Genomic DNA, 15,459 nt, shown 5'->3' with positions numbered 1-15,459 from the left:
TAATATAAAATAAAATAATGTCAGGAAACTATGGATTTGGGCCCCTCTTCCCACAGGTAAGAATCTGTCATGGTTTCTCTTAAAAGAGATTATTTAAGAAGCTGCTAGTAGCTCCTGAAGATCACCATTTTGCTAAATGAAACTTAAGGATTGCATCTCTCTTGTGACATTAAACCATAGTACCAGGGCTTTTTTGTCATAGAACGCTCAGAACGGAGTTCCGGCACCTTTTTTGGATGGAACCTTGTAGGGTAGGCAAGGCGGGTTGTATGACATGTGTGAGTTCCGGCACCTTTTTCTTTTACAAAAAAGCACTGCATAGTACTGACTGTACTTTATATGTGTACATATATGTACATGGTGAGAAAGAAAAAATATTGGAATCACCGGGTAAGAATTTTCAAACAAAGACTGTGTGCTTAAAGTTAACTTTGTATTGACCATATGCCCTATACCTTGTAGCCAATCTTTCAGTCATAATTATTTGAGCATGCAAACAAACTGAAGCAAATATTTCCTCTTCTGCTTAAAAGAATAATAGTTGAAAGGGACCATTTATGTAATGTATTGACTGTTCCAAATCAAAGGATCTCTGACAAATGGCTTGCCAGCCACACCCTGGTCAAAATGAAAGGAAAGTCCACTTACTCTCTGAATAATGGGTTTTATATTCAACCTGTTCTTAGCAGCAGGATATTTTTTTTCTAACATTCACTTAGAACCTGTTTTTCTATAATCTACGTCTATTCCTCTGTGTATTGCATTTTGTTCTGGCAGAGAATAGGCCTTGGATTGTGACATATCAAATGATTGCATTTGAAGCAATCAAAGGTTTTTCACAGTAGTGCAGCTTGGTCTACATTTAATAAGGTTATTCTGAAACAGTCATGGTTGAAGAAGTATTTTATTATGGCTTCAGTGGGAACTCCGGATTTATAGGGGCAATGAAACTGTAGAATAGAATTAACGGTAGCAGGCAATTTTGTGTATATTGCTTTCCTTGGAAATTATATGTGCATGTAGAAAATATATTTGGAATGGCAGCATTTAAAATCCCCAGCTGATCCTAACTACATCAAGTAGTCAGCAAGATATCAATAAAATAGAAAATCACATACTTGTGCATACTTCCTACTAACTGTATTTTTCACTGACACATTCCATTTAGTAAAATTAATTTGAAGACAGACTTCCAAGGCACCTACTACAGACTCAGACAGAGAAGTCAGACTTTTTATTTTTGTGATGCGCAATATTTTTCATGTCATCTGTTGTGCAGATGAAAGGCCCATTTCCAGGGGAAATACAACAGAAGGCGGAGGAGTCTGAGCTGATGAAGATGGAATTCCAGATGTTGGAGACAGAGAGAGTAAGGCTGTCACTGGTGGAAGAAAAGCTCTTGGATGTTTTACAGCTGCTTCAGCAACTCCGGGATCTGGTAAGAAAAAAAGACAAAAAAACAAAAATGAAGTAGTAGAAGAAACAACAAGCTTAGATGCTGCTCCTCATGATAGAATAGATGGACATCCTCTGTAATTTTCTGCAAGGTCTTCAGTAGACAGACTTTATCTGCTATCACACTGAGTTGCTGAAAAAAAGTTCAGTTATAGATAGCTATCTTAGAAAAGGAAAACATGAACATCTAGATAAATAATTTTCCATTAGAGATATTCAAGGCTCTCTCTACAGTTTAGAGCTAGGAAAGTTTTACACTTGTTTAAGGTAGCTGGTAGCTGTTAGGGACACGGTGACTCAGTGGGTTAGGACGCTGAGCTTGTCGATCAGAAGGTTGGCAGTTTGGCGAGTCGAATCCCGAGTGCTGTGTAACAGAGTGAGCGCCTGTTACTCATCCTAGCTTCTGCCAACCTAGCAGTTCGAAAGCATGTAAAAAGGCAAGTAGAAAAATAGGGACCACTACGGTGGGAAAGTAACAGCGTTCCATGCGCCTTTGGCGTCTAGTCGTGCTGGCCACATGACCACGGAGACGTCCTCAGACAAGCGCTGGCTCTTCGGCTTTGAAATGGAGATGAACACCGGCCCCTAGAGTTGGAAATGACTAGCACACATGACCATTTGTCACGTGAATGCCATTTGCAACCTATACCGACTTCCCTCAAGCAAAGTCAATGGGGAAGCCATCATGGAAGGTTGCAAGTTGCTTCGGTAAGACACACACCCCATTTTATCTCCCAAGGAGTCCTCTACAGAGTACAAGATCCCAGAGAACTCATTCTCTGTAGTAGCCTTCCAGCCACTCTATAGTGCATATACCTGCTGTAGCCCTCTCTTGCCCACAGCTTCTGCCAGCCTGTGCACAATCTCCACCAGCCCTCCCAAGGCTTCTGCCAACTTAACTCCATTTCATGCCACCTGCTTGTGGCAGATAAAAACACGCACCAGCATCCCTGTACTCTGCCTGGTATCCCTGCCTCTTTACACTCTGTGTGGTTCTGGGATTAAGACACAACTGTGACTGCCAGGATTGCCATTGCGAATGGTTACAGTCACACAATGTCATGCTTTACACAAGCATCGCTTAGTGATGGCAATCCCAGTCTCAATTGCTGTTGTAACCCAAAGACTACTGGTACGTAATTCTTATAGGTGCTAATAAATACTATGCACACCATTTGAGAGATGTTGTGGGGGAAAAGCACATGATCTTCAATTTATAGGGTATTGAGTATTGTTATAATTAGTTTTTTTTTCCAAAGTACATATCAGTACTCTTTAAATAATGACTTTCAAGGCAGTCTCTAGACTAGAGATCTCTGTCTGGCATAGAAGAGTGTAATTATAATTGGGACTTTCCAGTTGAAACATGCTGACCAAAATGTGCCCAAACTACTAGTAATGTTCTTATCAGCAGCAACGAATGGTTGATGAGTTACAGATACAACGAAAGCTGGTACCCTCCTTTACATCATCTCTATTTGATTAAGTATCATGTGATGACCCAGGGCATGGCACAGAGGCAACACAGTCAGATGACAGTTCAAACTGCCCCTTTATTGCTCCAAATGTTCCCCAAACGCTCCCATATTTCTGTCAAGTCCCAGAGCAAGTAAGGACACCACACACACACACACACACAAAAACACACACATACACACACACACACAAACACCCCTTCAGCAGCCTCTGGCTGCAGGTAGTTTCAAAAGTTTCTCACTCTCTCAGGCAGGAAAAGTATGTCTATGGAACAAGCAGTCCTCTTTCAAGTTTCGACTCACAGAGTTGCTAGATTAGAACAGCAATTTACTCAAGGCCAAGTAGATAACAAAGAAAGGAACATACATCAAAATCTAACTAACCTGTGGAACTAAAAGCTTGCATGAGTAGTTTCAGACAAGAAGCCAAAATTCATTCTGAGGTCTGGAGCATTGAATCAAGTTTGTCAGCCAGTCCAATGGTCAGAGTTTCAGGGTTTACAAGTAGAAATCACCACACAGAACAAGAGATCAGAGGGTTGTTTCCAACGTCAGCAATGGCACACCAGCCTCCAATAATTCAGCGTTTGTTCCCAGCAAATGCCCCTCCCCACAGCATCTCCTTTTTTTATTTAAAAGTTTTACAATACATTTTCACATACAAAAAACTCCCTCCTCCCCCTCCCCTCTCCCCCCCCTCCCCTCCCCTCCCCTCCCCCCTCCCGGACTTCCCAGAGCTGAATACAGGGTATAACAATGCAAACATAAGCTAGAATATGCTAACAACAAAAATAAAACATTAAATTATTTTTTCACACTTTAACTCTCCATAATCATAATATTGATAAAATAACTAACTAGTAATACATCATAAAAATCCACTAACTATTCAAATACTAAATGAAACTTTTTAGTCCCATATTTATTCTGAATATATTCAATCCACCTTCTCCATTCCACAATATATCTCTGTTGCAATTGTTCTTTCAAATATGCTGAAATCTTTGCCATTTCCGCCAAGTTAGAAACTTTCAGAGTCCACTCTTCTATAGTCGGCAATTCCTCCTTCTTCCAATATTGTGCTACTAAAAGTCTCGCCGCCGTAATTAGATTCAACATCAATTTAATTTCTATAACAGTAAAATCTGTAACAATACCCAACAAAAAGAACTGTGGAGAAAACCTTATCTTTTTCTTAAATATCTTTTGCATGTTCCACCAAATTTTAATCCAAAAAACTTTAACTTTTTTACAAGTCCACCATATATGAAAATATGTTGCATCCTCACAGCCACACCTCCAACATTTAGGCTGGCAGTTCGGATACATACTTGCTAATTTTTTAGGATCTAAGTGCCACCTATAAAACATTTTATAAAAATTCTCTCTTAAATTTTGGGCCTGGGTAAATTTTACATTTCTAACCCAAATCTTTTCCCAAGTATCCATTGTTATAACTTCTTGAAAGTTCTGGGCACATTTTATCATACAATCTTTAACAAGTTCCATTTCTGAATCAATTTCTATCAATGCATTATATATCCTTTTAATATGTGCTTGGCCTTGATCTCTAATTTGTTTTACCAAATTTTCATCAGTCATCGAAAAGCCAGCTTTCTGATCCTCTTTTCATCTTGCCTGTAATTGCCCATACTGGAACCAAGTTTGAACTATCTTTTCTTCTTTTAAAATATTATATGGCTTTAATTGCCATACATTCCTTTCTAAACTTAAGATTTCCTTATATGTAATCTCATCATGTTTAAACCCCACATTTATATTTTCTATTGTGTGTTTAGGTATTGCCCAAATTGGTATCTTATAATTTAATTTATGTCTATACTTTTTCCAAACTTGCAACAGAGCATACCTTAAAATATGTATCTTAAACACATTATCCACCTTCTTATCATACAATAAATATGCATACCATCCAAATAACAAATCATGACCCTCAAGATTTAATAATCTCCCTAGAGTTAAATTAAACCAATCACTTATCGATGACAAAGCAGCAGCCTCATAATATAATTTAAAATTAGGCATTCTAAGACCACCTCTTTCACGCGTATCTTGCATTATCTTAAATTTAACTCGTGGCTTTTTCCCTGCCCGGACAAATTTGTTAATCCCTTTTTGCCATTCCTCCAAATTTGAGTCCTTTTTAAGTATAGGTATCATTTGAAACAGAAACAAAAATTTTGGCAAAACATTCATCTTCACTGCTGCAATTCTTCCCAGTAAAGACAATTGTAATTTATTCCAACTGTCGAATTCTTTTTGTATTTTCCCCCATAAGAGTTCATAATTATTTTTATATAACTTTACATTAGAGGCTGACAGGTAGATCCCCAAATATTTAATCTTCTTAACTATTGCAAATCCCGTTAGCTCTTCTAAAGCAACCTATTCTTAGACAATATTTTAGTTTTTTGTATGTTTATCTTAAATCCAGAAACTTTCCCATATGACATTATTATCTCCATCAATTCTACAACTGAATAATCCGGCTGAGTTACTGTAATAACCAGATCGTCCGCAAACGCCCTCAATCTGTAATCCTGATCCCTTATTTGAATTCCCTTAATTTTATCTGAATCTCGTATTTTAATCAGTAATATTTCCAATGTTAAAACAAACAGCAAAGGTGACAGCGGACATCCCTGTCTTGTACCCTTTTCAATATTGCAAGATTCTGTCAAACTATTATTTACTATTATACGAGCTGTTTGTTTCTGATATATTGCCCTAATATTGCCCACAGCATCTCCTTAAGTCTCAGTCCCCAGGTGTGCCTTGTGGAGAGGGGCAGGGCGCTCTCCTCCCAAGAAGTTGGGTCCAACTATGCTGTTCCCTCCTTCTCTCCACTCTCTGTGCTCGAGGATCAGAAGGGGTGGTCCTTGCTCATCGCCTGAGCTCTGCCTCTCTTGGTCATCCTGCCCCTGTTCCTCCCTTCCTTCCAGCTGTCCTAGTCCTGAAAGGCCCTGGCCTGCCTCAGTCTGCTCCTTCCCATATTCCTCCAAAGCCAGCGACGCCTCCCCCTCAATCTCCATCGGCTCTGGTTCCGGCTCACCTTCCTCCCCAGATTCAGGTTCCGAAGGGGGCATGACACATCATTAGGTCAGTAGCTCTGGGCCCATATGGTGATCACCTTGTCATGTAGAAATTGTGACTTGAAAAAGAGTAAATGATAAAGAACATGAATTATTAAAGGAAAGAAAAAGAGATACACTGTATGTCTGTGAAACTAAGAGAAATGAAAGAAGTAATAAAAATAGTCTTGGTTTATTATGGGAAGGAAAGTAAAGGGCTAAGTTTAATTATGAATCAAAAAGTGAAAATGTATTTCAGAAACTGAACTGGTATAATTTAGATTGTGTAGAACACGTGTGAAAATGGTAATTCACATATTGGCGATTGTTGTGTGTCACTCTCCAAATAGTGCCTACCATTCTGAGGATGCTTCAAAAGGCCTCCAAGGCTTTCCAAAGGCTTTCTGAAGAATTGCGAGAATGCGCCCACTATTTGGAGGGTGGCATGTGCTGTTTGGAGAACGGCACAAGTGATCTTGAGAAGAAGGCCTGGGGTGGCCAGCAGCTGCCCTGCATTGGGCCTTGCTAGATATGGCTCATCACCAACAGCAGGGCCTGTATAGAATGGGGCAGCCAGAGCAGCATTGCTTTGGGGCACTGCAGTAGCTGGCCATGGTGCTGTTCTGTACCAGCCTGCTACCAGCCCTGCAGAAAAGGCAGGGACAACCCCTTTTACAAGAAGGCAAGAGGCTGGAATTACGCCTGCCAAATTTATTACTACAAAAACAAACGGAACAAGACAAACCAAGAAACAGGAGCTTTAAGAAACATGAACTATCCAAGCGGTTGCCTTCAGCAAACCAGCCCTCCCAGACATTCCCCTTATATAGAGTTCAGGGTGTGGCTTCTCTCTGCCTCCTTCCGAGAAGCCCCATTGCCTTCCTCTGTTTATTCCTAATTGATTGCCTCCTGCGTCGGGCGTCCTTGAATAGGGCCAGCTGTGGGTCATCTTCATCCACGCTGTCAGGCTCACACAGCTGGGTCTCCGTGGTGACCAAGTGGGAGGGGCCTGGCTGAGGGCTCTCATCAGCAAGATCTTCAACCCCCTCAGCAAGGTCTTCAACACCCCCCTCCTCCTCCTCTGAGTCGTCCGACCCAACTGCCGAACCCACAGGCTGACCCTGAATCACAACAGGTGCAGGGCTTCAGGTGACATTCCCAAGTGCTGGATCTCCAGTAGGGGCCTGGGTGATGATGGTGGGCAACTGAGATTGTGAAAGCTCCCAAGTCTCTACTTCACACCCAACAGAAATTCCCAGTTTGAAAGCTACCTCTAGACAGAGAAAGCCATTAGATGACCATAATGAAAAGTGAAACATTTATAAAACAATTTGTTATGAAGAAATGATGGACATGATGGAAGTAAGGAAAGAAAGATAAGAAAATGTACAATGAATGATGCTGTTAAAATTAGTTTAGCTGTGTTTCCTTTTCTTATCTTGTGACTCTAATAACTTTGACTTACTCTTTGTTACTTTTCTGTGCTCTGTATAAATTGCTTTCCCTGAAAAGGAATAGCATGATGTATAGATTACATGTATATATGATAACTTTAGTATTTAAAGGATTTTTCTTGCATGCTGTGGAGAAAAGAAAACAGATGTCTTAGGAACAAGGTATTATAAAAATCAAAAACCAGTTTACTAAATTTACCTGCACTGTATCTGTTTTTTCTCTTGTTTCTAAATTGCATTTAAGGCCACTTTTTATTATGAATGTAGTTACATCTAATGAGAGCTGATCTGATAGCTAAAATTGGGCTGATTTGATGCTGTTAATAACTCTTATGAATATATATATATTTATTTATTTATTTTATTTATTTTAATTCCATTTATATCCCGCCCTTCTCCGAAGACTCAGGGCAGCTTACAAGCTTAGCAGTAGCCTTCATTCTATGTATATGCCTGCTTATTAGGGCTTTCACACACACCCCCAAGCGGCATTATTACAAAGTCAGCTTATTGCCCCCAACAATCTGGGTCCTCATTTTACCTACCTTGGAAGGATGGAAGGCTGAGTCAACCTTGAGCCTGGTGGGAGTCGAACCTGCACTAATTGCAGGCAGCTGGTGTTACTTAAGGAGGCATTAGCCCACTGCTCCACCAAGGCTCATGTAATAGGAGAATATGTAGTATTCTCCTATTACATTTCTTCTATATTTGTCAGGCTTTTACGTCTTCAGTTGTGGCAATGCTTGCTCCTTGTGACAGTCAGAATCTAATGAAGGATAAGCTAATAAAGTGCCATGAGTGATTATAATTGGCAAAAAAATATCATTACATTCTCATTGTCCATCACCATGCTGAAAATCATTCCTTAAGCAATCCATCAACTGACACATAACACCACTGTGAAGATATTACCCTGGGTCTTGTGTGTTATCATATATCATGGCTCTTAAGTGGTAATAATATGATGACTTACCGCTCATGGGCCTGGATGTTAAGAATATCTCCTGCAGAGTTTAAGAATCTATATAACAATACACTCATAAAGAATGTGGTAGGTTCTTTTTCAAACATGGGAGGGAAATAGTCCCTGTGAATTGAGCTCAGTCTCAAAAAGACATCATCTTTACTTAATTTTGAAGGTGATCAATTGTTAGAGGAAAGATGAGATTTAAATGTAGAGAATTAAAAATAACAGTAAAATTAAATTTAGCTTTCACGAATGAATACAATTACTTCAAAGCATAAGGGCTAACACTCAAAACTCAAAACTCTCAAAACTATTTTTCAAGGATTTCTGTATCATGCACATCTTCCTGGTCCCACAATATCTGTTGTTGTTGTTGTTAGTTGTGAAGTCGTGTCCAACCCATCGCGACCCTATGGACAATGTTCCTCCAGGCTTTCCTGTCCTCTACCATCTTCTGGAGTCCATTTAAGCTCACGCCTACTGCTTCAGTGACTCCATCCAGCCACCTCATTCTCTGTCGTCCCCTTCTTCTATTGCCCTCAATCTTTCCCAGCATTAGGCTCTTCTCCAGTGAGTCCTTCCTCCTCATTAGGTGGCCAAAGTATTTGAGTTTTAGCTACAGGATCTGGCCTTCTAAAGAGCAGTCAGGGTTGATCTCCTCTAGGACTGACCGGTTTGATCGCCTTGCAGTCCAAGGGACTCGCAGGAGTCTTCTCCAGCACCAGAGTTCAAAGGCCTCAATTCTTTTGCGCTCAGCCTTTCTTATGGTCCAACTTTCACTGCCATACATTGCAACTGGGAAGACCATAGCCTTGACTATACGGACTTTTGTTGACAGGGTGATGTCTCTGCTTTTTAGTGTGCTGTCTAGATTTGCCATGGCTTTCCTCCCGAGGAGCAAGCGTCTTTTAATTTCTTGACTACAGTCCCCATCTGCAGTGATCTTGGAGCCCAGGAAAATAAAATCTGTCACTACCTCCATTTCTTCCCCATCTATTTGCCAGGAATTGAGAGGGCCGGATGCCATGATCTTGGTTTTCTTAATGTTTAGTTTCAACCCAACTTTTGCACTCTCCTTCTTCACTCGCAACAAGAGACTCTTCAGTTCCTCTTCACTTTCTGCCATTAGAGTGGTATCATCTGCATATCTTAGGTTGTTGATATTTCTTCCAGCAATCTTAATTCCAACTTTTGATTCATCTAGCCCTGCCTTTCTCATGATGTGCTCTGCATATAAGTTAAATAGGCAAGGCGACAGTATACAGCCTTGCCGGACTCCTTTCCCAATTTGGAACCAATCAGTGGTTCCGTGTCCAGTTCTCACTGTTGCTTCTTGGCCCGCATATAGATTTCTCAAGAGACAAATAAGATGGTCTGGAACGCCCATCTCTTTAAGAACTTGCCACAGTTTGTTATGATCCACACAATCAAAGGCTTTAGCATAGTCAATGAAGCAGAAGTAGATGTTTTTCTGGAACTCTCTAGCTTTCTCCATGATCCAGCGTATGTTGGCTATTTGATCTCTAGTTCCTCTGCCTCTTCGAAATCCTGCCTGTACTTCTGGTAGTTCTCGATCCACATACTGCTGGAGTATCTACTATATAATTTATTGCCTGTCTGCATCTCATGCTTTCTCCCTGTGAGCATTTTTTTTATACTTTGCTCGCACGATTGGCAAATGAAGACCAAGTACATTGTATTGAGCCTACCCATTCTGTTTGACTGTATGTAGAACTACAAAACTGACCACGTATACAGGTTGATAGTCTGACTATCCACCATGAAAAAGGGAAAGATGGACTACACGGAGGCCCTTTTCTTAAAGGACATGAAAATAAAACCCAAACTGTCTTCTGATGGGTAAACAATGCCTATCAGTCTTGTTTTGCAGCAACATACATTTTGTGTTATGACATTATCTAGCTATCGTGGAATATGTTTTGTACATTCACCTTCTGTTTACATTCTGTTGTATCTCTTTGTCTGATGTATATTTGCACCATTGATGTATACAATTCCTCTTAATTGCCAACTTGTTTGTTGATCATAAAGGACATTAAAAGTAAGTCAATAGTTGCAGTTGGTGTGAATATTAGATTTTGGAAGATGATTAATATATTTCAGTATTGACATGTGCAGATAAAACTCCCTAATATTGTTTTATGTTTTGAAGAACATTTCTAAGCGCACCTTGGGGAAAATCTTACTGAACACTTTGGAATCCTGCTGTGACTCTCAACATGGTAAGAAAGTACAGTAACCTTTGGTACTGAACCTCACAATTTGGCTGGCAAGACCACTGGTTATCAGGAAACCTCTCCGGAGGGCAGAGAATTGGGACTGCTCCAATATATTAGATACTCTGTTGCTCAGAAATGGCTTGATCAAGATAGTTAGATAGTATATAGTTAATGATCTTAAAGATTCAGACAGAGACAGAAACACAAAGGGTGGGAGAGAGGGAGGGAGGGAGGAAAAGAGAGATTCTTAATGTCTGTTTCATCCTAGTAGCTATCAATTAAGCTAAGAAAGGATTTCAATGAATCAGGGCATACCTCCCTCTCCCCCCCAAAAAAGTGCAGTCACTCCGTTGAACCAAGATTATAATTCTCTGATGTGCCAACAAAATGGGTGAGAAAAGACAACTTTACAGGAGGAATGAATAGCTGGTGATATGGTGGTGGTTTGGGGATGGTGCAAAAAACATCTAATGCTACCTTGGTCTAGATGAAGGGGTGGGGATGGGCAGACATCTTGTAATTTATTCAGTTGGTAAAAGAGAAATGAAATAATATATAAAAATATTGCTTAAGTTTGAAAGAAGCAAAAATGTTATTGAAATTTTGAACTTGAAATAATGTTCCAACTTTGGAATTCCCTGAACATATATGGAGGTTAACATATCATTCTGTAATGTAACTGGAGACATCTAGTGCCAGATTGTGCCTGATTAGTGGTATAGATCTATTCCTAATGGTCCTAGTAGCCTGATCCAGCACAGAGGCTTATGCTGGCAATTTGCATTGCTGGCATAAGCTTCTTCATCCCAACTTCTTTTTCCCAGTGACTTTGTACAGTATAGGATTACAGGAAGGCCGAATGTATGCCCTCTAGCCCTTATTTTCTTTCAAATATTTATTCAACAATCTTAGATTTCCTTTTTTTGCCTCAATGAAAAGAGGAAAAAAAACAGAAGACAGTGTTGTCGTTTAGCAAAGAAAGTAGGTCAGATCTTCAACATAATAACCTTTCATCTTTATACAATACACACATTTCTTGAGTTCTCTCTTCTCCCCAGGCAGTCCACTGTGCAGATCCCATTGTTATGAGATTTTCAGGCTCCAAAGGTTGTTTGATGATTTTGTTCTTTATAGTGAAGTTTGGTATGTGCTTTCTTTTATTATCCTAGGAAGACAGCACTCCAGATTCTTCTTACAACTCCAAACAAAATTATATTTATTTCAGTACGAAGCAGATATATAGATAGAGAGAGGAAAAAATAGAAATCTTTGATTCCACTTCAATCCTATGCACATTGCAATTCCACTGAATTTAAGGGGACCCACCAAAAAAGTGGTTCATAGGGTTGGGAATTAAACCTCATGGCAATTTTCAGCCTAAGAGATTAATTTAAAAGAAATAGATTTAGTATGCTTATTTGTATATTAATCTGATATTTTATATAATATGTTGTATATTGATCTCATGTTTTTATAGGCTGGAAATTTTTTTTTAAGTGGCAGTTAAATTTTACAGTCTGGGAAAAATAATATTTATTTATATGGAGTTTTCCTGTTTGCCTTTTCATAAATAATTACAGTAGTGAGGAAAAAAATGCACGTTCTTGATAGCATAGTTTGTAACTGTGTTTTGAACTAGAAATTGACGAAGAGATAAAAGGCCTGCCCTTTTTCGCAATTGTCTCATCTTAAGCTTAAAGTTCAATTCCACCCATGTTTGTGTGGTATGCTTCTTCATTTGAGTTTTCAGTCAGAATAACTTATGTCTCAAAATGTGTAGAAGCTGAACTCACAAGCAGGGCTGCCTTAACCCAGTTGTATACTGCACAAGGGTGCTGCATAAGGGGGAAAGTGTCAGTTGCAAGGTAAAAATTGTTTTTAATCAGCAGCTGGAGTTATTTTTAAAAAATGTTTTTAACATTGGACAAGTGTGCATGCTTTGTGCACAAGGGCTCCTTATATGCCAGTAGTTCCCTGCCCACAAACTTTTTCCTTAAGATTGCTTTTCTTCTCATGCATTTTTACTCACTAATGCATGAATGCCTTCCCAAAATGTTCATAAAATGTTGCCTATTTGGCAGAACAAAAACAGTGGCTACCATAGATTATCAGTGCGGTAGCAGGCTAGAAGCCAAATTTGATTTGAGGTATGAGATTATTTTTATATCTGCATTCCAACACATTCTGTTCTGTTTTAGAAGGACAAATGCTTCAAAACGTTTTCCATTCTTTATTCAAAGATAAATGAATCTTCATCTTAATCACCCCAATGTCTGTAAGGCAAAGCAACATGCCAGATAAAGGGGTTACTTCACTTGGGATTACTTTGATCTGAAGAAAAATATAGAACAGTGGTGCTGAAACTGTTTGATTCAATTACCTTTTCTTTGGGTCTCAAATACTATTATTATCCATACAAAAACACAAGAGTCTTAATAGTTGCAATGCTAAACTGGATCCTTGATCATAAGCAAGCAATTGCAAATCACTCTGTTACCTCCAGGATACACCCAAATTACTGCTCTGGATAACAATATGGGCAGCATATAAATTTAGTAAGTAAGTAAGTAAATAAAGTAAGTAAGTAAGTAAGTAAGTAAGTAAGTAAGTAAGTAAGTAAGTAAGTAAGTAAGTTAGCCCCAGTTTAAGGGCCCTGATATAGACGGGCCCTGATGCATCAGACAAAAGGTTCATTTAAATTGCTTACGATGTTTAATTTACAAATAGATTATCACCTCCCACAAATAGGATACAAACACAGTCATATGCTCCTGTTGCCTTTCTTAGTGACATACTCAAAAGCATATTGCCTCTGATACATATGGTGGTCCTCCTCCTACTCCTTTTCCTTCTTTTTTAGTCTTCAGCACACACCCATAGTTGCAATTGCACAAATTTGATTTTGTTAATTCAACACTTTTTTTTCTTTATCTTAAAGGAAAACCGCCTATTGTTGAAGTCCTAGATGCTCTCTACCATGAGCTGGCTGCCTGCAAACTCACCGGAAGCAAGTCTCTTGAGAAAACACCAGGACACCAGTCTTTGTCAAGTTCTTTGGTTATCTCCTGTTGAGCAATAATGCCTCTGATTATGTTTTGCAATTATAACCATAGGGTTAAAAGTTGCAATGCAAAATCATGGAGGGTTCTGCCACCATTTATGTAATGGTCCGATGCAAGAGATGGAATGATAAAATAAATGGCATAAATATAAAGAGAGAGGCAAATGGAACAGAAATTCCAGGGTTATCTGTAAGGACCAGCAATGAGCCTTGAACAGATTTTGAGAGATGGATCTTTCATCCTTTCTTATGGGACTTTATACAATTGGATATATGATTTGAGAACCTATACAAGTACAACATACATCTGAAACCTGAAATTATGTTCAATATTTCCAAAGTACCCCAAACTCTCGTTTAATGTACAATTTAATTTTATCCAGTATTTACTCCTTATGGCATTAAGTGGCACCTGAAATCTCTATTTTACCAGTATCATTCATACACTACAATTAGTCCCTACTTTAATGACCCTAACTGGGATGGTCATTTCTATCACTAAGCAAAAATTCACATAAACACTCTGCTTCTGATTATTAAGCAAATGGTCATTAAGTGATTTATTATGTGACTATGACTTATTACTTCCTGCTGGCTTCCCCATTGGCTTTGCTTGTTAGAGCCAGCTGGGAAGGATGCAAATGGCAATCCCTTGACTAGAGGTATGGTGAAACTCTTATAAGCCCAAGAGCCAATCATAAGTCAATTTTTCAGCACTGTCATAACTTTGAACATTTGCTAAACAAGTGATTGTTAAGCAAGGACTAGCTATAATTTATCATATGTAAAATAATATTATTACCTGTAGAAAGTTACTTTTCTGAACATAGCAGAGAAGATTAATTTGCATTTTTAAATATTATTCCAGTAGAGTTCATTTAAGGGACGTGGTGGCTCAGTGGGTTAGGACGCTGAGCTTGTCGATCAGATGGTCAGCAGTTTGGCGGCTCGAATCCCAAGTGCCGCGTAACAGAGTGAGCGCCTGTTACTCGTCCCAGCTTCTGCCAACCTAGCAGTTCGAAAGCACGTAAAAAGGCAAGTAGAAAAATAGGGACCACTACGGTGGGAAGGTAACAGCGTTCCGTGCGCCTTTGGCGTCTAGTCATGCCGGCCACATGACCACGGAGACGTCCTCGGACAAGCGCTGGCTCTTCGGCTTTGAAACGGAGATGAGCACCGGCCCCTAGAGTCGGAAACGACTAGCACGCAAGTGCAGGGGAACCTTTACCTTTACCTGAGTTCTTTTCTTGAGCATTTCCTTGGTGGCCCAATGCTACACGTGAAGAAAATAAAATTAAAAAGTACCTAGAAGGATTATACATTGAAGGAGGAATAAAACTGACCTAAAGTCTGCAGGAATTACTTTAAGGTATCGCATCTGGACTGCAACAATTATACAAGGGTGCCAAAAAGATTCCACATCTACAGTAATTGTAGCCCTTTGTTTTTTAATGGAATCTTAACAACTTTCCATTGAAGTTAGGTGCAAAATGGGAGCAGGAAAACAAGAAACAAAGTGCTTTGGGAGAGGATGTAAAAGAAGCAAAGTGTAATTCTTTCACATAGAAAAACCCACTCTTTGTTTTGTTTTCTGTTTGGATGAGAGCTACTTTAGTTACGGTATTAAGGGAGAAATACTGTTCATCTACCACAAACCATTCACATCTGTCTTTATCGGTACCTCCTTATCTTCCATCTGTCTATTCCTGCCTTTC

At 39.3% G+C, this 15,459-nt stretch overlaps 1 protein-coding gene across 1 annotated transcript in view; it reads left to right on the top strand.

Moving 5' to 3' along the window:
- The window catches only part of EFCC1 (EF-hand and coiled-coil domain containing 1), a gene marked incomplete at its 3' end in the record, with an annotated part of 85,252 nt that extends 71,497 nt beyond the window's left edge, over positions 1 to 13,755 (top strand). The window contains exons 6-8 of the mRNA XM_081320222.1: positions 1,280 to 1,438; positions 10,617 to 10,686; positions 13,622 to 13,755. Coding sequence (XP_081176348.1) covers positions 1,280 to 1,438; positions 10,617 to 10,686; positions 13,622 to 13,755 — 363 coding nt within the window. The remainder of the gene's footprint in view (positions 1 to 1,279; positions 1,439 to 10,616; positions 10,687 to 13,621) is intronic.
- Between the last annotated feature and the right edge of the window lie 1,704 nt (positions 13,756 to 15,459).

This window comes from Vipera berus (genome assembly GCF_964194415.1).
Source record: "Vipera berus genome assembly, chromosome: 2".
NCBI lineage: Eukaryota > Metazoa > Chordata > Lepidosauria > Squamata > Viperidae > Vipera > Vipera berus.
Note: the sequence above shows the minus strand (reverse complement) of the source record. Positions and strands in the feature narration are given on the sequence as shown.